Source organism: Strigops habroptila, chromosome 1 (genome assembly GCF_004027225.2).
Source record: "Strigops habroptila isolate Jane chromosome 1, bStrHab1.2.pri, whole genome shotgun sequence".
NCBI lineage: Eukaryota > Metazoa > Chordata > Aves > Psittaciformes > Psittacidae > Strigops > Strigops habroptila.
In genome coordinates, this window is record NC_044277.2 from 155,552,157 (window position 1) to 155,577,672 (window position 25,516).

General features: G+C 42.9%; 1 protein-coding gene across 1 annotated transcript in view; it reads right to left on the minus strand.

Annotated features, from left to right (window-relative positions):
- Nucleotides 1–2,040: 2,040 nt before the first annotated feature.
- Nucleotides 2,041–25,516, minus strand: part of NOD1 (nucleotide binding oligomerization domain containing 1) — a 29,058-nt gene continuing 5,582 nt past the window's right edge. The window contains exons 2-12 of the mRNA XM_030498934.1: nt 23,689–24,019; nt 21,618–21,792; nt 18,626–20,429; nt 16,460–16,543; nt 15,326–15,409; nt 13,319–13,402; nt 11,346–11,429; nt 9,158–9,241; nt 8,449–8,532; nt 6,280–6,363; nt 2,041–4,904 (exon numbers count right to left, since the gene is read on the minus strand). Of these exons, the coding sequence (XP_030354794.1) occupies nt 4,832–4,904; nt 6,280–6,363; nt 8,449–8,532; nt 9,158–9,241; nt 11,346–11,429; nt 13,319–13,402; nt 15,326–15,409; nt 16,460–16,543; nt 18,626–20,429; nt 21,618–21,792; nt 23,689–23,904 (2,856 nt within the window). The 5' untranslated portion in view covers nt 23,905–24,019 and the 3' untranslated portion in view covers nt 2,041–4,831. The remainder of the gene's footprint in view (nt 4,905–6,279; nt 6,364–8,448; nt 8,533–9,157; nt 9,242–11,345; nt 11,430–13,318; nt 13,403–15,325; nt 15,410–16,459; nt 16,544–18,625; nt 20,430–21,617; nt 21,793–23,688; nt 24,020–25,516) is intronic.

Genomic DNA, 25,516 nt, shown 5'->3' on the forward strand with positions numbered 1-25,516 from the left:
TGACAGTCACGACCCTCACAGCTTTCTCTGTAGGAGATGATAATTTTAATGCATGAGTTATTCAAGTCTGCACCGAGAGACAGTTGGATGCAATTACTAAGGAACGTGTTCATATCTCTTGCTAGTGTAACTTCCACCCCCCTTCCTGGTTGCCTTCTGGGAAGCCTTAATTCCTTCACTGCCAGTAATTCCCGTGTTTTTCTCCTCAGTCTTGAGCCATATTATGGAAGCAATTGATAACTAGTTAGAGCCACGTTTGGCTTTGCATCATGAAGATCTGCTGGAAATCATTCCAGTTCGGTAGGTACAGGATTTCATGTGTGCAATTTATAGTCGCATCTGTTGGTATCCTGTCCTGCCCTCCTGCCTGTGGCTGGGACACAGGACATGCTGCTACTGCCCTGAGGTGCTTGTCCTGTCTAGTTCTTGCCTGTGAACTAGCCAACAGTGCCTGCCCCAGGCTGTTCCTGGTGGCTGTCAGCGCAGGATGGTGATGCTGCACGTGAGTGTGCCTTCGGCCCTGCTACCGCAGGCTGTTGCTTGGTACAGCCAGTGGTCCATGTTGGCTTGTGGATGCTGCATTGCTATTAGCAGGAAAGGAGCAAAACACAGAGCCTGCAGCAAAGAGAGCAGGGAAGGAGAGGAGAGTCCCCTGCAGCAGCTGGAGCTAAACAGGGGTGTTTTATCACTGGCTTTTGAATGCCTGTGCTGGAAGGTCTCATTGTCTTTCTTGAGGCTACAAGACCCAAGCACTGTCAGTGCCTGGAGGTGCAGCCTGGAGCCTGCTGCTCTCTGTAAGCATCCCCCGATGTGTCTGTATAGCTGAGCAGGTTCCCAGCTCCATTCCACCCTGCAGGTGGAGGGGTGCCCATGTCCAAAAGCCAAACAAGGCCCCAGAGGACACTGCTTACGAGGTGCTGCACAGCCGTCTCCTCACCAGCCGGCCACTGGACAACAAGGAGCCTTAGCAACAGCCAAGAGAGATGGCGTTCTCTAGCCCTCATTTAATGCAGCATCTGTTTTGCAAGGGGATGAGATCAGGGACATGTGGGGGCAGGGAGGAGGGTTCGACATAAATAAATAATTGCTCAGAGCCCATCCTCAGCTGATGCAAGATGAGTCACTGCTCATAAAGGCGCGAGCGTAGAGGAGGCAGGTACTAAAAGCACGGGGACAAGTCCTCAGCTGAGCTCGGTGGAAGCTGCAGGTGCTCGGTGCCTCTCCTGATCTGCTCTGTTATCTCGAGCCATGTTTTTGTCCTGCCCTGCATTTTGTTTGCACCCTGGTTACAGATTGCTTTGTTTGAACACACATTTGAATTTTAACAAAGACATCCCTCCCCCTTCCCATCCTAGTTGCTTTCTTTAAGACGGAAACCACCAAACCTCTGAGCTTGAGCAGGCTTTGTCACCAAGGAGAGCAACCACCATGGGACCATGTTCCCCCATGCAGCAGTGGGGTCTCCTCGGGGTCTCCTCACCTGTTCCCTGCCTCAGCAGACCTGGGTGACTCCTAAAGGGAGCAGTTTTCCTCCTCACATGTCACCCAGGCCAGGATTATCATCAGCTAAACTCAGGATTAGGGAGTCTGGCAAGTTACAGGAGTGTGAAAACTTGACAGCTTTATTTGCTCCAGGCCACGAGGTCTGAATCTCCTGGCCTGCAAGGCTGGGCTGTCTCCAGGGCCACTGCATTGTGTGGCACCAGTAAGTGCACAGAGCTTGCACCAATCAAATGCAAGTGTTGCACCTCAAGCCAGCAAGGCTTTGCACCCAGCAGTGGATGGAAATGCAGAGAGCTCCTGCAGTCAGCGTGGCAGCAGCGTGTCCCTAAGCGTGTGGGAAGAAGGTAAGTAGAGTGTTTTCCTCGCTGCCCCTAACTGGGCTGGCACCCACTGCTGGAAAGGTCCCTCCTGAACAGTGGCAGCTCCTCTCTCTCTCATCTGCAGCCAGAATTAGTCAGGCTGTCATTGTCCTGTCTTGATTTAGCTAAGTGTCTGCTTGACGGGGCTTCAGCAAAGCATCACTCACAGGCAGTCTGGTCAGTTCTTTAAAAAGCTCTTTACTATTACACTGGACAAATGGAAAAAACAACGCTGTGTACAGAGGAGGTCTCAGCAAATGACAAGTATTAAAAAAGACAGTTGTCTCTGAGTAAACAAGGCTCTCACTGCAGATGTGCTGCTCCGATGTGCTCTAGAAATGGTCTGGTAAGACTAGGAAGAATGAACTGCGGCCCCAAACGCTGTGCCAATAGACAAGGTGTGCCAATAGACAAGGTGTGCCAATAGACAAGGTGTACCAATAGACAAGGAAGCTCCAGCTGCTCCCCCACTGTGATTTCCGAGGCTGTGATGTGCTGCATGAAGCACCCTCTGCCCTGGCTGAGCTGGGAGCACTGTGAAACCCCTCAGTCTTGTCAGTGCCAGACGCAGCTGTGTTCACAGACCCAAATCACCTCTGAAATGAGTGGCTGCAATTGGCACAGTCACTAACACCATGAACAGCGCCAAACCCTGTCTCATGTGGAGCTGGGCTGAATCTACTGCCACCACTTGCTCTGAGTGAGGCTGTGTTTAGCTGCTGCAGCTATGTAGATGCTCTTGTCCACAAACACTGCCCTGGATACCCAGCTTGTAACAGCCAGGCACATAACAGGATTTGCAACAGGGTTGAGGTGGTTGTGCCACCAATAGCTCCAAAGGCTGTTCTAAACCAAAATAAGGGGCAGAAGCGTCTGTGCTTGGAAGCATGGAAGCAGCTGTCAGAGACACTGTGCTGCTTTAGTCTATCAGTAAAGTGAGGGCAAGAGTTGGAGTTTTAAACTACATTTTTCTACCTGGAAACTGAGCAAATAATTCAGTGATTAGAGCAAACTGCCCATCAACACAGGCAACTGACAGTTCCAGTGAAGGTCCTTCCCACACCAGTGTCGCCTCTCTCTGTAAAGGCAGCCTGGCAGAACAGGAACATTTTGTGTCATGGGTGTCTGACTTGTTAGGGTTGCTGAGGAGTCTGTAAAAGCCTTGCTTTGGCAGATGATTTTGCAGCTGGAATCCAGCTCATCTGTAACCATGTGCCCTTTTGCTTGGTAAATAAATGGCCCAGGCGCAGAAATGGTTCAGGTTAGCTGACTGTCCTCTGGCATGGTCTAAAAGCCTTATCTATCTTCCTGCAAAACACCGGTGCTGATACCATGGACAAGGAGGAAAAGCCACTGAAAAGGGATGAACAGTAAGTTGGTCTTCTGTTCTTGTAAACTGCAGGTTTTCTGAAAAGCTTTATGAGTATTTCAAAATGTATTACGGAGCTGAAGGGAGAGAATTGGGGACTGGGAAAGGTCTGCTGCCACACAGGAACTGGAGGCACTCTGACCCGCAAAGCAAGCCTTTATTCATGTTTTGCTTTATGGGGCAGATGTGGGAGATGGGAGGGTGAGGGCTCTTTAGTGTGGCATTTTAACTGGAGATTCTTCTTCCAGCCTACCAAGGTTTTGTGCATTAGTCAGCAACTGGAGAACTGTTTCTCAAAGTTTTGGGGGGTGGTAACATGGGAGGAGGAAGGAAAATGGCTCATGCTTTTCCAGCTTAGGCTCCTTGTACACCCTGTGGGGTAGAACTTCATTATCCTTTATAAAGCATGACTAATTTACGCAAAAATAATCAAATACACCACTCTTTGCAAACTGGTTTCTTTTACGGGCATCTAAAGTTACACTCTCTAAACACTAATTATTTTGAGGGGGGGGATAATGTTTTCTTGCTGGTCCTTATCATTGCTACCTGTCCTTTGTCTTGCATTTTCCACTCGTTCAAGCACAGAATAAAAGCTTTCCAAGCAAATCTCACTCCTTCTCTGTGCTTACATGTTGCTAAGAGGAGGGATTTCTACTTGACACAATTGATTTTCAATCATCCTTCCTCCCCCCTGAAGCTAGGCAACTTAATATTGGTGTATTGCCCACCAGCATGGTGTCTAGGCCCAGAGCCAAGGCAACGAACAGCCTGCTAATTAATTTGATTCCAAACCCCCTCCCCAGAACAAACACTGTGGAAAACAGGAGGTAGCAGTTTCTATGCAGTCCTCAGGAAGCGTTCAGCAGGAGTGTTTTACTGCCAGGTTTATGTTTTTACAGCCATGGCAATAAGGACTTCTGGTTGTATAAAAGAAAACCTATTAGCTTCAGTATGGAAAAAGAAAAGACTACTGAAAGTAATCTGAGCCTGATGTATCAATTTCTTCCCCCAAAATAAGCAGTGTCTACAATGCTGCCTGAGGTCAGTGGGGAAATATGGGCCTAATTTCTAGGCAGGAGAAGGTATTCATGTTAAAACATTGATACCATTCAACTATTATGGATGGATTATGTTTCCAGTAAAGCTGTTCATTTTCAGTTTTGCAGCAGGTAATACTGTGAGCTCATGGAGTTTGTGCATCTTCTCCCCTTTTTTGCATATATATATATATGCGTGTGTGTATATTTATCTATATAAGTTAGGGAATATTTACATCAGTGTACAGAATAAATCTAAATCTCAGTTATCAAAATGCATACACCTGCCAGTGGATTTGATCTGGTAACACTTTGCATTTCACCTTCAAAGCACCATACAGACATTAATATTTACCCAGCAGCTTCCCACTCACCAAAAGGATTAACAGGCAGGATAAAGGATGGAGCTGAGGGAGTGCAGCACGTTCATAAAAAGGCAGCTAATCGTGTATCTCTCTCCTGCCATGAGCACTGCAGATTTATGCCTTTATAAACTCTGCAGCCCAAACGCAGGAGTAACCTTTGTAACACAAAGCTTGTCAACATGGGAAAGTCCTCAATCAAAAGCAAATGATCCGTTCTTCATCTTCAAAAGCTTTGGCCTCTTCTTGGCTTATCAGGTTCCCATTCAAACTGGAGGGGAAAAATAAAAGGGATGTGAGAGTAAGGTAGTGACTGTTGCCCATCTATTTCAATATATGCATTTTTCCAAGGCTTTGGAGCAGAGATCGCAGCTTTGCAAGGCCAGATGAGCTGCATGCTTCTTGTGGGCACACAGCTGGGAACTGGCCTCAGACCAGCAGGAACAGCTCTGCTGTTCCCACTGCATGTATGAGGAACATCATCTTCAGAAATAAAACTGAAGCAGTGGTAGATACTCAGCTGTTTGCATTTTAGCAAGCTGATAGCTGACAAAGGTTCTTACCATGCAGTGGGCTAGTTTAAAGAAACTGAAATAGTCTTCAGAGCATTCTGTGTCTTCCATAACAATATGGCTCGAAAACTCTTAAGTACTCAGGCATTATTAATGTGAAAAGATTTACGGCAAAATTTTCAAGTCTGGCATCATAATCCACACTGATATTTACACCCCTGAAAATAAGCAGCCTGAGTAAGAGCTGAAATCTATTAAGCCATTTAGACTGAGGAAATTCTTGGGGTTAATGAACACCTCTGAAAATTCAGGCAAGAATCAAGAGGCAGATTTCAGTCTGAAGATTCAGAACGTTTCAAGTGGAACTTGATGCCTCTTCTGTAAACGAAAGCTGACAGTGGCCTTTGAAAAAAGCATCTCTTCCACATCCCCAGGGAACCCACTAGTCAGATAGTGAGTCATCGTCTTCCTAAGCAAGAATTCAGTGTCCTTTCACTAAAACAAATATATATATTTAAAAATAAATTTCATGTTCAACAATAAAGCAGTGGTGCTAAACCCAGCATTCTCTTATTGACTTCTGAGCTCCCTGAGGTGAGGGAAGGAATGTGGGATTTGGCTTTGTGCCTGACAGTGCACATGCGTGACTCCGTGATGCCCACCTAATCTACAAGCAAATGTTACGAAAAGTTAATCTTCTTGTAGCTTAGCACTGCCCAAAGAAAATCCAAGCACAAATTCCATGAACAACGTTAGCAATGCTAATTAAACGGAACCATCTCCTGCTTGTTGGGATTTAGCTTCTGAAAAGCATGAACATGTTCCAACGTTTAAAAATAAATCAGGACAAGCAAGACTCGGTCTATGAATTTAGGCCCAAATTCTGCAAACACGCACATTCTGCCAATCAGTGGTACAGACAGATGTGAACTCACCAAACTGCATGACATTCGTAAAACACGGGGAAGTGTTTCAATGACAGAGGCTTTTTACCTATTTGAAACCCACTGCTGGAACTACAGCCCCTGCCTCACATAAACTTTGCTCTGAATTTTTTAGGCTGGAAAGAAGCAATGCCAGAAGTGTTTTAAAGAGAAAGTTTACAAAGTGAGCCTTTGAGGAAGGGATCTTTACCAGACTTCTTTAATAGCTGTGTTCTCCTTGAGAGCTTCACTGAGGTACTTCACTCCTTTGGCTGTAATCTGATTCTGGATAAGCCTAAAAAGAAAGCACTTCATGTCAAATAACACACAAACTAATTTACTGCACATGCACAACCTACGCTCAGCTTGACGTCAAGGAGCAGAGCTGCCTGTTTGCCACACGATGATGGCTGTGATTCCTGCCTGTGAGGATGGCACACAGTGTTGGTCGAACACCCCACATGCACTTTCAGAAACAGAGCTCAGGATATTAGTCTCTTCCTTTTTATCTTGCTTGTGGTTGCATTCCAGAAATACTGAGATTAATTACATAGCTGACAAATTTCTGCTAAGAACCATTTACTGCTGGTATAGGACTGTGATATTTGGACTCTCTGAGACACACAAACCTCTTAGCTCTGGTTTCTTATTAAGAATGCTGCGAGACATAAGTGATGTACAAAAAATTCTGGGTACAGAACCTGTGTACGCACAGTGATTTAGCAGTTATGATCTGCAGGTTGCCAAATCCTCCTGTCTTGTTTATCAGACCAGCAAGATCTCTGAAAAAATAAGGCACTGAATTTGACCCTGGTACGAGTAGGTGCAAGTCCCAGTGAAGCCACCTTAGCAGCTACAACATATGTCTTATCTGAGCGGAGGGAAAAACATGATACAAGACGGCTCTCAAGTTGCACAGTTGATGGAAGCAGTAGGTAACTCTTACTCTGCAGACTGCAGACCATCCCCCTAGCTAAAAATTAACAAAGCCCTCTCATCTGCATGAGTATAAAAATACTCATCCCCCTAGCCCAAGTCAATACTTACCTTTCAGACTGCCATGGTGTCCCCTGTAGCTGTACCTCTCCATGTGACTGGCTGCATGAATCCCACAGGATTCAAGAAAATTGGAATGAATTGAACAATCTCTTAGTGGGGAGAGAAGGAAGGAATCAGGGAGGCATTCCCATTAAAGGACTTTCTGCATTTGGTAAATTAATCAAAATGCAAAGGGATCCAGTAGATGCTTTCAGCTACCTCTAATCGTGCCTCAAGTCCAACTATCTATATAGGTCACTACCTTTTGGAGGTATCCATTGGTATAACCAATAAAGTAGGATATAAATTTGTCTACTGGCAGAAACCCCAAGCCATGGTAAAGGCACATATCTAAGATTACTAGGCCTTCTTTGGATGGGGAAAGTTTTAATATTAATTCAAACCAAACTGCTCAGTGAAATGTATCTGCAGCTCTGCACAAACAAATCAAGCTCTCCCCACCACTTTTTATTTTCAGGGTGATGGGCAGCAGAGCTTCTACTGGTTTCAGAAGAGGCTACAAGTACTTGGCACCTCTGACAACCATCAGGCTTCCTAAGGAGTGAGAACGAGAGTTAATACAGGGAATGCTAGAGTGCAGTTAGCAAAGTCTGTGTACAGCTTGTAAACAGACTCCATTTATTATGCTCTCTTGATCACTTGGAATGAATGGATGGCCGTTTGTTTCACAGACCACATGTGCCCAACTCCATCCATGGACAAATTCTTGTGAACTTCTGTACTAGAACAGCCAATGCTGTGTTTTCTTAGAAGTTTAACTAGTCTCTTTGGGATTGCTAGGAAGGATCTCTGGGGACTTCTTATAGATGAGTGTCTTGCATAAGCGAAAGTGCTAGCCCTAGAAGAAAACATCAAGCAAATGGGACATGTATTGAACTGTCTGTCATGTAGGTCCTTGGTCGAAGAGTAAGAGTTGAGCTTGCTACTTTCATAGTATGATGATAAATAGTAAGAATCATAATCAGGTTATTCTATTCTAGCTCACTGCTTGGTTTTTCTTTTGTTTGGTTTTTTTCTTGGTTTTGTTTTTTTATGAAACTTTTGTGTTTGAGGCCAGTGCTGTTCCCCAAAGGAAAGATGAAATCAATTAGCAGTTTGAAAGTTACCAGGACACACAAACAGCTTCAACTTTTGCCTCTATGAAAGCAGGTTCAAAACGCCAGACAGCAGCTTTATTAACTTTCCATTATAACTGTCTACAACCAGTCAGCTGCATCCAGACCATGCACAGAAAGCTTACTGTGACCTACATAGACTTGGAAGGTGAAGCTTTAATGCAGTGACTGCCAAAGAGCCTGTGCTTCTGTGGAATGTAACTCACCATAAATGCACCAATTTCTTGTTGACCTTCAGCATCTCTGCAAAACTGATTGCTGCCTCATCATCCAACTCATTTTTAGTCAACCTAAATGGGAGATAAAACGTTCACTTAGGATGTTATCATTATTTTTCAGCCCCCTGTTTTACCAGCTTGTCTGTGACTTAGCTTTAGACAGCCAAAGGGGGGTGTGCTGTTCTTGCCCTGAGCAATTTCTAAAGTCTGGACACAAAGAGATACTGAAGAGAAGCCCTGAAGGTAAAAGAAACAAGAGTATCAGATCTTTATTTCTTAGAGCAACATCCTAATGATGTTCTAGTGGCTAAAAGGTGAATGAGGTGTAGTGCACAAATGCAGAGAGGTAGAGACAACACTGAAGAGGTGCAAAAACTGGGGACAAAGAACTTGACTTCATATGATGGAAGTGAGAGAAGATGGGGAAAGCGAGATGGAGGGAGCAGAGTGAAGCATGACACTGGGACATTGGAATGTGTCCTAGAGGACAAGCACTGCTGCTCCATTACTCATGTCCACATTCTTCCAAAGGGATACATCTTACAGTTTGCTGGTAGTGAAAGCATAGCAGATGAGGGGAGGGAGAGAAGGAGGTGAGGAGAGTAGGAGGAGGCAATGGGATTGAAGGAAATAAAATTAGGCTGCAGCTTTCTATGGAGAAAGAAGAGGAGGAGAAGCAGACCACACTGTCAATTACCAGAAGATTTTCACGGAGTTGTTGTGTTGCATAGCTTCAGCAATGCTTTTGCCTCCCTCTGTCGTGATGCCATTGAATGCAAGACTGTGAAATAAAGATACAAATGTGTAAGACACAGCATCACTTGGCCCTTCCACTACCAAATACTAGTGCATATCCTGGATGATCTATTTCCCAGTTGTATAGTTCAGCATTTGGGTGTTTCAAAGGCTCACATACTTTGCAAACTACTAAGTCCTTACAAATGTTACAAGTGAGAACAGTTCCCAGGCTGCGGCCTGAGTGCAGGTCTGTCATACAGGCTGTAAGGCTTGCTGTCAGCAAGCTGTACTCTCAGGACTGAAAGCAGAGCTGCACCCAGTGGTTTTGAGAGTCGAGGCTTTTAACAAGGACAAAGACTTGTGCTTAGCAGTACATGGGTTTTTACATGGATTTGTCAACCCAAGTCCTGGTATAAACTGAGCATATTGTCCTTTAAGTCCTTCAGACACCTGAATACCTCATTTTTCTTCCAAACACACAACCTTCTGTTGTGCAGGGAGAGATTAGCTTGTAAATGCATGCTTTCCATTACAAACCACAAACATTTCTTAGTCTGCCCTTAATTCTTTGAATAGACATTGGCAAAATCATCCAGTTAAAATTATGCTCCAGGCTTTGAGAGTTCAAAAAGCATTTCCCCCCCTCAAAAGCCAGGTCAGAACCTGAAAATAATGCAACGTCTCAAAAAAAGGTAGAAAGGGACATCAAGTAGGGCAATGGCACAAATATATGTTAGCACAAGTCCCTCCTAGCTTCAGCTGAAATCAGATATTCTCAGTCCATCATGGCTGAGCCTAAAAATGACAAATATGCTGAAGTAAACTGATGTAGTAGGGACTATCTTCCCTTAATCTTCTCATAAAGCTACCACTGGTGCTAACTATGAATTCAAGTCATGAAGCAAGGTTAACCACTGGAAGATAAGAAATGAACCTGAGTGCAAGTACATGGCAGAGCAGAGGATTCACCCTGCACAGGTGCCAGCAAAACCTAGGTCTAGCCAGCGCAGTTACTCCTCCTTATTCTTGCAAACACATTCATCAGCAGATTTGTTTCCGTCTGAGAATCACTCAGCTCTGGTTCAGGTTCAAAATGTTTTCTTTCAAGTCTGATGCGTCTGGATGGATTCTGCAATTATGGGAAGATGGCTATTTCAGATAGCTTTTAAGTTTAAACATATCTAGGTCACTGCACCTGTTCATCTTTTAATTTTTTAAGCCCGACTCTCCAGTTACAGAAAGGAAGGCAAGGCACCAGCTCCAAAATCCGTGTATCCGAAATGGCAGCAATAAGCTCTCCAGAGATCCCAAAACTCCCCAAGAAACTAGTGCCATGTGCCACCTTGTGGGGAAACCAAAGAGCCTTGTCTGCTCCCTCGCAGTGGAGGCCAGTGGAACTGGGAGACAAACTGAAAGGATCACCATGAACCAGCTGTGTGGATGGACTCCAAAACAGCAGCAGACGCTTCAGTATGCTTCTTTAAATCCCTAGCCAGCACTTGAAAGTCTGGTGGGGGATGGGCTCTTTCACACTGCTGGCTTCTGCCTGTGCTGTGCTACCAACTTCACCCATGCTGGGGCTTCCGGAAGGCTGGTTAGAAATGAATCACTGAACTCCAGTAAGAACTACATTTCATTAGCACTGAATGTGTGGGGTCTTAGCATTACTGCAGTACAGGATGAGCTTGAATTGAAGAATGCCCCGGTCCCTACCCAATATCTCGTAAAAATTACTTTGGTAAAAGTACTGTTATACCTTCACAACAGAAGCTGTTAGCACTGAGCTCACTGGGATCCTGATTCTGTGACAGCTGGTGTATCCTTCTGCTAAAGCTCCCAGATCAAAATGGCACCCACTGACAATGTGCTTTCCCAAATGCCAGCAACTCTGTGCAGCACGAGGGGAGGAGGTGCAGACAGAGGAAAGGATGCCAGCCCTTCAATATTTTTAACTTGCTTAATGGTTGCACAGGGCTTTTTGATTCAATCTGGCCTCTTGCTTCCACCAGGAGCCTGTTGGTTACACAGAGAAGGCTGCAATACCAGATGGCATTCCAAGCTAACGCTTGGTGGGAAGAATCATTGCTTCAAAGCACGATAGGACAGCCAGCACTACAACAAGCTGCCCGGCTCTGCTGGTGCTTTACCTCACGTTTGTTAACCTGGGGTGGTTCCTCAGGGCCTCTGCAAATGCCTTTGCTCCTTCATCTCCAACTTGATTACCCCACATCCTGGTGAAGAGAGGAAACCAGGAGATATCAGGTGTGCTGCCCTAGTGCCCCTTAGTGTTGCATTCTCCCCTTTTCTCTTCCCCCCGCTACCCCCTGATTACTTCACAGTCTTTCAGGCTTGTGAGAAACCTGGAAGGTACCTCCTGGCTGAGCCAGGCATGTTGCACTCCCTGCACAACACACCACCAGCCTCTGCTGACTCATCTGTACCCTAAGGCTACAGCACAGAAGCAGCTCTAGGAGACAGCCTGCTGGAGGAGGAGTGCTTTTGGGATCACCTTCCTGCATTGGGCAAACCCTCTGCAGCCCCGTTATGGGGTAAAGGAGTCTTGTGGTCCTGTACAGTGAGCTGCCATGAGAAACAGACCAAGTCCTAAATCCTATAGTTTCCCTGCTCAGCGTTTCCTCCCCCTCTCAAGCTCCCCTCCTCCTTCAGAATAGTCTGGCAAAATGGTTACAGTTCCTTCAGCATTATACCCAAATGGTATCTCCTCTCTCGCCAGTGGCCAAGAGAAAGATCAAAATCTCACGGGGACCGTATGACCCTGGGCTCTTCCACACATTTGTAAGGAATAGTATTTCCAATGGCAAAACAATCCTTGGTAACACAAAGGGTTAAGGGAAAGTAATGTGGTAAAAACTGCAGAGATTTGGTCAACATTTAATAGCAGTATCTGGTAAAATCTTTTCTATGCAGACCAACCACTTTGAAAATTCGTCCTATATTATGAGGTTTGAAAGCGCCTCTGCTGAGGTAATAAGAGGGTTTTTTACAGGGATCATGGCTTGATGACTCAGAGACACACTCAGCTTGATGGGTAATTAGTTGGCAGCTCTTTTAAAATCAATTGAGCTTTGTGGTATCTAAACAAATCCACTTCCAGTAAGTTCCCCAGAATTTCCTTGTCCTTGACAGTTTGTTATGTAAATGCTGAATACATCTGTTTAAACATCACTGTCCAAGCTATCCTAAATCCATTTGGAGTGACCATTTCCTCCACAGGAGAAAACAGGAGTCCTTCACTGAAATTACAGCAAGTACAGCACAGCAGCCCAGCTATATGATAATGGAAGTGTGCCTGCTGTTGACTACACTCGTGAAATGTTGTAGAACAACAAAATTAAAAGCCAAAAATCTGATTGTTCAAATCTGATTTTCATATTTCAGGTGTTTTTGTGACATTCACAATGGCCAAAAAGGTTTTAATTCCATGCCTTCGAGTATTTGATTCTGAAAGAAATGTTCTCCTGTAGAGTGGAAGGAGAAACTGTGAGTTGCCAGGGGCAGGGGGGATAGATTAAAAAATAAATTAAACCCTAAAGTCTAGCACTACTCCTGAGAAAGTGGTCAGGGACTAAAGGTTTATTTGAGCACATTCAGACCTCTCTCCAATAATAGCAGTCTCCAGTTAGGGACTAGAGAGAAAGACGATGGGACTTCTATTTTATTCTCTCACAGCTTTATGAGGACTTGGTGCAGAAGGTTTGACAATTGTAACAATGACACTCCATAACTAGGTACATTACCAATAGTCACAAAACCACCCAGACTTAAAAATGACCAAATATCTCTAGAAAAGCTGTGTTGCCATAAGGAAAGTGGCTATCTTTACATACTCTCCTCTTGCTAGTTTGTCCCTCCTTTAAGGTTCTGTCAGAACAGGGGAAAAACAAAACCCAAAACAATCATTAAGTGAACTGGAGAACAATAAAGCGGCTCTCCGTCTCCCTCTGAGAGGAAAACATGACTATACTTCTGCACTGATTTGTTCTAATGCCACCACTGGTGGGGAAGGAATAGCAAGAGAGAAGGTAAGACTAAAAGTAGAATCCTACAGATGCACTGCCAAGACCAAGCCCTGAGCTCTGCTCCTTAGCACTGAACTTACCCAATTTCAAACATTGTCTTGCTCTTCTGGATGGCCTGGGCAAGGCACTTCCCTCCTTCACTGGTTATCTTGTTTGCTCCTATTCTGCACAAAATACAAGAATTGATGAGGTACATCACTTACTTACAACTGTACAGTTATTAGACCACTACCTCAGAAAGCAATGCAAGTATTTAATGCTAATTAATTCTGGAGGCTAGCTGCAGTTATCAAAGGTTAATCTAGAGTAAAAAAATACTGCAGTCATTTAATCTTTGATTAAAATACATAATTTTATGTTGTCTTTTACATACTTTGCATGTCAGCCCTCCAAACCAGAAGTATTACAGTAGAATCTTGGGTTTGGTGCTCAGTATGTCAGAAACAAGCTTTAGGAACCAATCCTCAAGACAAGGACCCCTGCCTAGTTTTTAATATAGTTCATAATATCAGCAGTTGCTACAGAGTACATGAATTACATGCAGCATGTTTCACGATGCCACAAGGAACAGAGCACCTGTTCTTGACTGTGTGGCTCTAGAAGAGACTGCAGCTGATAAGCACAGGCTGTAATCATAGAATCACAGAATAGTTAGGGTTGGAAAGGACCTTAAGATCATCTACTTCCAACCCCCCTGACATGGGCAGGGACACCTCACACTAAACCATGTTGTCCAAGGCTCTGTCCAACCTAGCCTTGAACACTGCCAGGGATGGAGCATTCACCACTTCCTTGGGCAACCCATTCCAGTGCCTCACCATCCTCACTGTAAAGAACTTCCTCCTTACGTCTAATCTAAACTTCCCCTGCTTAAGTTTGAACCTGTTACCCCTTGTCCTACCACTACAGTCCCTAATGAAGAGTCCCTCCCCAGCATCCTAATAAATTCAAATATTTCTATTCTGAGCATAGGCCATAGGTAGTGGCATAGGTCAGTGCAACAATGTCTCTGGCTGGCACTCTGCAGGAGCCCTGTTCTTTTTTTTGGCCTATGTGCGGATATCAAATGGCTGAAGCTCAAGGAAGAGCTAAGTCTCAATTGCATATACACTGATGTAAAGAACAAACTAAACCCAAAAACCCCTCAACCCACTACATTTACATAAAGTAAAACTGGCTTGTTTGACTGACTTCAGGCACATGAACATGCGCTCTACCTCAAAATAATCTCTGGGGTAACTATGCAGCCTGAAAATAACCATCTTCCAGAAAGGCTTTCTTGTGAAAGTTACATGAAATAAGCAAAGCACTGTGTCAAAGCAGTGAAAGAACCAAATTCTGCAAGTATTTCAAGTGGGAAGGATGTGGCTACTGGGGGGGTGTTCAGAACTGGACCAGAACCCAAGAGTCCCTGGCTCCTAGTTTCTACATTCATACCAACTACAGCTGACATTGCTGTAGTTACCTCTACTTTCTGCTACGGTCACAATTAAACCATTGGTTAATGATCATATTGACCTTTATGTCAGACTAGTGTTGTGTATGGCCAGACACTCTTACTTGGGGAAGTTCCAGGAATTAAATGGAACAACTCACCAAGTGAATTCGGGGAATTCCAGAGTTGAAGTATGACACCAGCACAGCCTGACTCCAATGGCCCATAAAAGACAAGATATAAAGAAGCCTGGTACTAAATCCAAGTGAATTCGCCTATTGCAAGGGGCAGCAAGATTCATGCACCACTGGCCTCACTCAGGTGCTCAGACTGAATTTAGGTAAAGAACAGGTCTCATACTCTCTTTCTGCTAGTTACTATATTCTAGTAAAGACTTTGGATTATAGAATTATAGAATCATAGAATAGTTTGGGTTGGGACCTTCAAAGGTCATCTGGTCCAACCCCCTTGCAATGAGCAGGGTTTCACCTGCTGCCATTCACTGCTAGACGACTGTAAAAGAAGATACAACTTCAATCTAAGTTATATGTTATTTGAATCACAATTTTTGCTCTTTTTCCACTCTCCCTCCTGTTTCAAGTTGCTTTAATTAGGATACTGTAGAAAAAGAAAGGAAAAAAGTCCACCATACTTAACGTATTCAAGGCTTGAACACTCCTCAATTAGTTTTGCAACATATTTGGCTCCAACATCAGTGATTTGATTGTTGTATAAGCTTCAAGAAAAATCACATTGGTAAAAATAGGTTATTCCTGCTGTTACTTTAATATTTACAACCTGAATGTTCTATAATAACACACAGCATCTATCTTTTTTGTATGCCTTTGTACACATTCACAGTTACTTGTATTTCTATTTTGATATACAATTCATATTGTGAAGGGCTAGATATAAAATACAAGGAGACCAGACTCCAAATGATGGGAAAATATATATTATATAAATTTTTTAATAAATGGTCTCTCCAAGCAAACAAACCTTCCCTCTATTCCTGTGTTAGTACAGAAATAATATTGCCAGAAAACACCAGAAGAATGTATTTTTGGTCTTTTAAAAGTCAGAAAATCCCCTTGCAAATATTACTGAAGATCAGATACCTGAGCAGAGGTACTTACATTAGGGCACTGGAGGAAGAAGGCAGTTACTGCTATTCATATTTACTTTTCAAAAAGTCATTTTTATGTAGCTACTTAACCAAGAAGCAGGGAGTCAGAGCTAACATGCCTTCCAGCTTCAACTTGATTAAGAACTAAGGTCTTCAAGAAATTGGTACCATGAACATTATGCTTTAAACTGTATGTTTCTGATACTAGTCTCTACCAAGTCTCTATCTGCTTTGCATAGTTGAAATAAATCAGTTTACAGCAGAGCAAACAGAAGGCTTTAGCTATGAAGCTCACACTCTTGCTCATGCTGTCTCTCCCCCCTCCACAGCTAGCAGAAGGCTTTACATATAAAACTAGCATGCCCACACAGTTCAGTAACCCGACAGTGGTCTGCAGTGTGTTACAGAAGTGCTTGCTGTCAGTGGAAGACCACCCTATGGTGCAGTGCAATGGGAGAGGAAGCTGTGGGCCTTTTCTCAGTGAACTGTCACAGGATGGCAGCTGAATCATTTCTGACACAAAATGCTGCTTCGCGTATGTTCAGTAAATGAGGAGGTAACTGTGGTTTCCACCCCACCTTTGCAGTGTCAGTACTGTCAGCATGCCAGTTTTATTTTCTAGTATCAGTATCTAGTGTTTTGCTTCCAGTTGGTACGTACCCCAAGAAAGACACAATTTGGTACTTGGAGAGTTCTTCATACAAGATCCTTACTCCATGATCTGTGACCTGATTTACACTGAGCCTGGAATGAAAGGAACAAAAAGAAAGTTTGAACTGATACAGATTACAGGTGTTCATCACCCATGAGTTAATGAATAGGTCTACGCATAGAGGTCTCTGATATTTTAAAAGGCCCTTATGCCACATATTAAAAGCCATTAAGGGAAATGCAAGCTCAGTTTCATACAGCTCACTTTGAAACCAATAGAAAACAAAAAGCCCCAAATCTCCAAGGTAATGCTCTGGAAGCTGTCCATAGAGCTGAAAACATGTAGTAAGTCAGAAACCAGAAACAAGCCCCTCATCCTCCCACGCTTACTGTGATTGCAAGGAAGAAATTCTGCTTGACACCCTACCAAAACCAAGCTTTCCTAACTACTCTTCCTGAAACTTTCTCTCTGAGTACCTAGTGAAAGCCAGGCACCTTGGAAGTCACCACACATTCAGGCTTCACTGAATAAACGCTGTGAAAAGGCCTGGCCAGGAAATAGAACTGCAATCCCATGGGTATCCTAGATGTTTCTGATTTTTTTGTACCAAGTAGACATGAAACAAATCAACATCAGTCATTCACAGAACAAAAGTACTTCTTTTCACAGGTTTGGTTTTTTTTTTCTTCTTGTTGATGTTGTGTTGGTTTGGTTTTAGCTTCTCAAGCTTTTTCACCTTGATTAAAGGGACAGGCTCCCATGAAGCATTCCAATTGTGATGAATCACATTTTTCTGGGTAAAGCTGTCCCCGTAAAAACATTCTGACCAGCTTTAGTTTCTACACAAACTCAGAAGTTGAACATTCACGGCTGAGAGTCCCTTATTACCAAAAGCATCACTGGCTATTGCTAGTTAGTAACTTGGTCACTTTAGCATGCACTAGCACACAGGAGAAATCAGGGCTGATTTCTACAGACCAGCAGAGTCTGCTTCTTTGAAAGGGATGGTTAAGCTGATAGAAACAACATTTCCTGATTTGGAGAAATTCCTCATTAGAAATCAAAGTCCTAACATCAGAAGAGCCATAAAGACAAAAAGGCAGCCTAACAAACTGGTTTGGTGCTGGGGATGGTGTTAATATCACACTGTGTATGGGCATGATCGTATGATAGGCACAAAGAATGAAAGTCTTTCCTTTTCTTCTCTGTTTGTCTTACATACTTAAGCATTTTCCCCCCAGGTTTCCTTATTGCTTTCTCTTGGGAGGTCAGCTGATTTGCAACTAACTGGAAAAAGTGTCACTTGTTCTGATTTAGTCCTAGAGGAAAACAAGGCAGAGCACAGCCAACCATAAGGAATAAATCCATTTATAAAAGCAAACAAATGAAAACCAACCAACCTCCTCCCCTCCAACAAACTCATGAGGCTGAAGGAGCTTTAAAAAAAGGTATATTTGAAGTTTCTGGTCCTCTGCACCTAAATGTTTGGATGAATAAGGTATAACTACATGGCACAACCTCAAAGGACTACAGGTGGAACAATCTGGCCTGTGATGTTAGAGGTGGAGTTAGTTCTCTGTCAGATCTCCATGGACACCAAGCCATGTCCTCTCTCCACATCACCTCAGAGAAACACCACATCTAAAGACATCAGCTACATCCTTCATGGAGTACTATACGTTAGCTTTTATTCTGTGAAAGCCAGACATCTTGGCAAGATGTAAAAGCAAGAAATTCAGAGCTTCTGATCAAGGCTTATTGTGAACAGCAGATCCTCTCTTACCCCATATGGCCAAGGACACAGATAGGCTGAGGCAATCTTGAGGTAATGGAGGAAGCACTTCTGTTTCCTTTCTTTTCCCTTATGCACTTTCTCCCATAAAAATCCTCTTGTGAGAAAAAACAATTTGAGGTGGAGCTAACTGAACCTACAGGTTTAAACAGTCCTGGCTTCTAAGGACTTCTTATTACCCTTTCCATTTGGGTTTCCAAATTCACAGCTTGTCCCTAGCTCCTGTGACTGGCTGAACAAAGAGTTCAGAAAATATGACATTTTGATTTCCAGCAGCAGTAAGAATCCTCATCCTTCTCCACTTTTGAGATCAATTCCTCCAGCCCAGCAGCCTGTGTAATAAAACAAGGATAAGCAAAGACCTGCTTGCACAGACTCCCACCTGATCACTGCAAGCTTGCTGAAACAAGGCAGCAGCTGTTTCACTCCGTAGTCATTGATGTTGTTGTTGTCCAGATCCAGAGCCAGGCGCTTTTGAAAGTGATGCACAACGAAGGAAATAGCACTGCAGTCAGCAGAGTAGGCATTGCAGTACGTGAGCTTGATGTAATTGGCGTGCATGCGTTTGGCAGCCAACTTCCCCACTTTCTCGCTCTGAGTCTCATAGAGGCACCTCAGCATCCAAACAAAGTTGGGTTGGACCTGGATCTGATTGTAGTTTGGAAGCCTGGATCGAGTGAGGCCTTTCAGGTGGGATTTCATGCTCTCCCCAAGGTATGTGATGAGTATCTTTCTCTTCCTCTTAATGACTGCAGGCAAAACTAAATGTCTGAAGAGCTTCTGCTTGGATCTTGAAAGCAGGCCACAAAGAAACAGGTTGGTAAAATGAAAGTGTTCATTATTTCGGAAAGGATCCTCCCCTGCTAGTTGTTTCTTCAACCAAGGAATACGAAGGCAAGTAGGCCGGGCAGTCTCGGTGGACGAACACTCATTGAAAAACTGAAGTAACTCCTTGGCACTCACTTTCTCTTCAATAACCAGGAACAAAGCTGTGAAAAAAGACTGAAGGGTTAGGTGCAAGAACTCATACGTGAACTGATCGTCACAGCCACTGTAACCTTTAACTGTCCTAAGAAAGCCCAATTGCAAATCTCCTTCAGATATGTTCACTGATGAGACTTCCTCCTGCTTGAAGATAAAGAAAGAGTTCTCCATCCCCTTGTATGCCATTTTACCCAAAGCTAGAAGAGTTTCCTTTTGTGATTTGAACACCTCTGCTTGGCTCCTGGTGTTGTTCTTCAGCAAACTTGTTTTCAGAGACCGGTTCAGATGGACTTCAATCATGAGCAAAAATACATCTGTCAATGTAACAGAACAGTCTGGAAGCTCGTGGCTGTCAAACATGGAATGGAAGTGTTCATAGCATTTAAAAATAATCCAACAAAATAAAGGCACTGTACACAAACTGCAGAGATTGGGGTTAGCTTCCAGCTGGTTCAATACCAGTGTTCGTTGCCCCTCATCTTTGAAAAACACAGCAGTGTAGTCCTTCAGGTTATTGCTGGAGAAGCCACGAAGCAACACTTTCTTTCTGATGATGTTTTTTTGGATCTCAGTTCCTGTCCTCGCTGTAAGAATTTTCTTGGATCCCTTAAGCAGCTTTCCTCTGAGAAGGCTTACCAGCAGCACCAGGGGGTGGACGGGTTCACTGGGCGAACACATCTCGGGCATGCTACTGAGATCAAAGTTGGAATAGATCTCATCGAAGCCATCAAATGTGAAAAGAACCGTATGAGGGAATTGTAAGATGTGATGGAACACTTCTGTGGGATCCTGGTCTGGGTAGCAATTATATTTGAAGAGTAGGTCTTTCAAACATATGGCTTCATCTTCCTTAAAGCAACTAAACATCCTACATCGGAAATGGAAGAAAAATCTGGCCCCTACGTCCAGTTCTTTTCTGGCCCAAAGGCTTTGTATCTTTTGCAGCAAGATGGACTTTCCAATTCCTGCATCACCAAAGACATAAATAGTCTCTCCATCTTCATTAATTAGACCAATTGTGTCATCAAAAAGGGCTTCTAATTGACACACTTTGCCTAGACTCTCATGGGTAAAACTGACCAGCTCCATAATACTGTTGGAGTAGATTTCTTCCAGCAGCATCTCTTCCCTCTGAGCATATGACATAACAAACTTGGAGTCCCGTCCCAGTTCACATCTGAGTTTTTGGCAATACCTGCTAACTAAAAAGACAGGGAACTATTATTGAAAAGACTATTATTAAAAAGCCTGTGTAGACAATGAGCCACCTCTTTGGGAACTGACAAGGGTAATAAGCAAATGTAATTCTAATGCAAAACAGGTTCTTTGGCAGATTACTTCTATTTGTGCTGCCATTATCACTCTCTCGGGAAATTCAGGTGCTAATGAAAGGTAACGTGTGAGCCACCGTTTCCTGAAAGCCAGTACTGACATTGCATTGGTTTAAGGGGCTGCCATCTTTCAGTTGAGACTCAAAGCCAAGACCCTGACACTTTGTTAAAGGCTGTTTTACTCTCTGCAAAAGCTTGTTGGTCACTGATTAGTTTTGGCATCTGCCTTTTCACTATATTTACATGCTACCTGAGAGTTCTATCAAGGAGGTGGTTATTCTTTCCTAAGTTGTTTGTTAACTTTTATTACTGTAAATAGAAGGCATGCATTTTAGAAACCAGGTGCCAAGCATCTCACAAGATTTTTTTTTTTTTACATATTGGTTTGTGTTTTTACTGCAACAGAAACTTTGCTTCAGATGGGGCAAAGTAATTCTTATATTTATATAGTATGAAAATATCTCTAAAGAGGAAAACATTTATTTCGGCAATACTTTAACTCTGACTTTTGGTATAATTTGTTTAGGATCATAGAATAATTCAGGTTGGAAAGGACTTCAGAAGGTCTTCAGTCCTACTTCCTGCTCAGAGCAGGGTTATTTATGAGAACAGGTGAGGTTACGGTGGGCTTTATCAAGTTGGATCTTGAAAACCTCCAAGTATGGAAACTGCACAGCCTCTCTGGGCAACCTGCCTCATTGCTTGACTGTCCTCATCCTGAAATACTGGCTATTCCATTGCCAGAACACCACGGTATTGCTAATAAATTGTAGTAGAGGCCTAGAAAATACCACAGCTGGCACAAGACAGTTATGCCATTATGCTACATATCCACAAACAAATGCAGAAAGAGTTTGACTTCAGCAAAACAGAATGTAATATATCAACATGACTGTTGTGTTATACGGTGTGCCTTTTAATTATTTGGCTACCACTGCTAGCAAGTACAGCATGCACTGGCTGTGCCTGCCTAGACTTTCCCACTCTCATATTACCTGGTTAGAGCTTCCTACATAGCAAGGTAGTTCTAAGGGAAGTAGTATAGATGCATGGTCTTACCTGGATCTGTATTTACCACAGGTTTACTACAAATATTCTCTGAAGGCTCATAACCTATTTCATCCAGCCAAGGCTGAAGTTCATAGTAAGCATCAGTGACTTTCTGCAGGACACGGATGAAATATTCTGAAACTTCTTCACCCTTGCTTTGAACCAAGTCTAGAATCTTGCGAACCTGAAGAAACACCACATGAAAGATCGTTGATACATACCATTTTATCACAGTTACACTTGTAGACTACTTTAGGATCCTTTCTGGACTGGAACAGGGGACTAAAATCAGAACGGGTGCTTCAACAATGTGAATTCAAAATCTAGCTCTGAAGTTGAACTGTCAAAAACCTCACTTGCTATTTGTATTTGGATGTTGCAAGAGAGTTGGCTCTGCAAGTTAAGGACTGAACTTTTAGCTAAACCATATGCTAACCAGAAAAAAAATGGATAAAAACTGCTCCTCAAGAGGGGTCCCGAAGGATTTCCTCAGCCTGACTAGATAGCATATTTTAAATCCCATGCTGGTTAAAATTAAAAAAGGGTGGTTTCCCTAAGTTCACTCTCTGGTTTCTAAATACTCCAGTCACATTTAGATTTACCTCAGGATCCAGCCAGATCCAGAGCAGGATAGGCAGATCTCTCTCTGGACCTTAATGTAGATCCCAAAACTTACAACTCTTCGTTTTAACACAGGAGCTCAATTCTGCAGGCTCTCTCAGTACAATGCACTCGCTGCCTGCAACATTTACCAAAACTAATGGCTACGAGGCAGTGGCTGGAGAAGTTCAAGACTAAGCCTTACCTCTGAATGCAAGGCAGAGCATGATCTCTGTGCAACTAGGACAGGGCAACCCTAGTACAAAACCCTCTGCAAGACACAGCAATCATCTGGCGACCCATTTTGAATGTCTGGATCCTTTTGCTAGAAATTAATGAAGAATTCAATTCTAAACTAGACAAAGTGTTTATAGAGACTGTGGTCTTTTGTGAGCTTAAAGCAGGGTGAGGAACATGCAGCCCAGCATAAACACAGTATTTTTTTACAATTTGTATGCTCTAAAAAACAATTTTATGCCTTCCAGAGAAGCTCCCCCAGAGTCCAATTCACTTAACTGCTGGGGCCTGCTGTCTATGCTTAGACTGCTGATGCACGGCCTCCCCCTCGGCTTTGTTACAATCACATATATTATGCTGAACAATAAGAAATGCAGATGATTATACAGTGTGCATTTATTCAGCTTTGACTCTATACAGAGAGTGAGCACTGTGTCACCATTTCAACTTGCCACCAAGAATGATTATTTTATGAAAATCTTCACTGTTAGTGAAGTCCAAGGTCTTCAAATTTTTTATGGTTTGTCTGCCTCTATCTGTGACACTATTCTGAAGCTGCATGACTGTTTTTTCAGGGAAAGAAATGAGGGGTTTGTTTTAAGTCATGATGCAAAGAGCAACTGTGCATGTGATAATTTTCTCCTATCAAAAGACCAGGAAATAATTTTTGCTACTGATGTCCAAAGACAAATCAAGAACCTAAATGTGCCAGGATGTATCAGTTTTCCATACAAACATTCGCAATGTACATAGGTCTTTAAAGAGAAGGGAGGGTGTGCACATGGACAGTCATTAACTTTTAAAATAATATTTCATTTCCAACTCTCCTCCTCTAAAGCAGGACGATGTCCCATAGCATCCTGAAGCAGATTTTCCTTGCAATGCTCTGCACAATAATGAAGGGTTGCGTGTAGCAAGCTGTACTCAACAGCTACTGTGGCCACATCTTATCAGAGGACAAAGACATCTTATCAGAGGACAAAGCTGCAGCTACTGGAGACAGAACAGCAATTATCACCCTGCTCATTCTGACAGCTGTCAACAGGCATTACAAGCAGTGCCAACCATGCTGTAAAAAGATGTGCTGGAAATCCCTGTCCAAAAGGAATGGGGTGAGGAAACTCCAATATAACAAAGATTAGAAAAGACACTAGACATGAAATTGCCAGATAAACCCATAAACCCCAGTCATAAATTGAAAGCAACAAAAGCTTTACCCTGGCGAGTGAAATAAAAAGATTACCTTATCTGCTTGAGTTGGAAATTGGACAACAATCTCTGCATCTTCAGTGGAGAAGTAGTCATTCTCAATCAAGTTGTCAATCAAACACTGCGTGTTTCGGATTCTACTGACCAAAAGTTCTCTGTATACCTTCAGCAAAGCAATGAAGGATGGAGGACTTGCTCCTGGAGGTTTTTCCACAGAAATCTCAAAGTTAGCACAAAGTTGGTCTTCCATAGTTGAGATATCAAGAAGCTGCTCCACCTAGCCTCATCACTGTCCATGTGCAGTGAGAAGTCACCTTGGAGTTAACTTCGGGGAAACATCCAATCTGTCCTTCACACTACCGAGCCTGTAAAGAGTAAGTGTATAGAACCTCAATTTAAACCTTATCCTATGAAGATATAGTCTTCATTTTGCCATCAAAAAATACTCCTGTGTAATATCATGGCCAACTTCAATAAGAGGTCTCTTCCTCAGGTAGTTCCATTTATTTGTTCAGGTTTTGGAAAAGAAAATATCTACAGCACGCAGTATCCCTTCTGTACCAGCACTTCACTGCAGCTTGCCTCAAACACCACTGCTAGTATCTGCTTTATTAACTGCCTGTTCTTAGTGCATAATTTAATATTTTTATTAGCTTTTCATGTTTCAATAGCAAAGCGGGGCATCTGTCCAAATCTATCTGGGCAAGGAAGTAAACTGAATAAAATTGTATTTCATAGTAATTAATTTGGTAGGGGGGATTAATTTCTGCTGGCAATTCACTTTGCTTTTTTCTGTGTTACAACACAGACCCTGTATAAAGTGTTGCCAATACGGTATCTGTCCCTGTAAGTGAGGCCTTGTGAAATCTTGACACAGTTTTAGCTAAACTAGGAAAAAGCATTTAGCTTCAGGACAGAAGGGTTGAGAGGCAATAGTGAGAAACTGCGGGAAAACCACTGATCAGATGTTTCTGATGTGAAAGCCAGGAGTAAAATGATGATAACAGTGAAAATGATGCTGCTGATTTCAGAGCTAATACACCATTTAGGGCACAGAGCACTTCACACCTTCTAAAGCTATCAGTTCAGACAGCGTGTAAAGCAGGGAAAATATAATTGCATGGGTTTAATTTGGTTAATCTTATCAAATCCAAGTGAGTAACCATAAAAGTTAAAAACAGGGTTTTTCAGAATCTGAAAAACAACAATATTACCAAAAGCACTGAAATTAGGTGACTGTAAATATACAAGATCCCATCTCTAGTGATTCACACAAAAAATATGGACCTCTCCTTGAGCAGGAATTGCACAGAATAACTGAATTCACAGACTCTTTCCCCATGTGATGAACTAGACCTGGAAGATGGCATCACAATTCATATTCACTACTGGACTGGGCATCCAATCACCTCCATCTTCATAAAGGGAAGAGATTGCACCCAATACAGCTTGTAATGAAGATATCAATTTAAAGCCTGTGCAAACACTTAGGCTTGAAGACCTGACCTCAGCCCCTGTTTGTACACCTACAGACACAATGAGATCATTAACCCTGACAGCTATGGGGATCAGGAAACCCTCTCATTGCTATAGAGATGTTGTTTAGAAACCATACTCTTAAGCATGAATGCTCTCTCCTTGTCTATAAATATATATGCTGTGCACGCTCTAGTTTTCTATACGAGCTCTTGGGAGCTCTTTTTAGATGGCCATTTATTCCCATTTTTCTTTACAAGGCATAAAGAAATAGGAATTGGGATCGGACTGGTTTGCTCTCTGTTGTATTACTCAAGTTGTTTTGTTTTAATTGCAGGTAATATATCAGGCATGAAGTTATATTGTAATTACAATTCAACAATAAG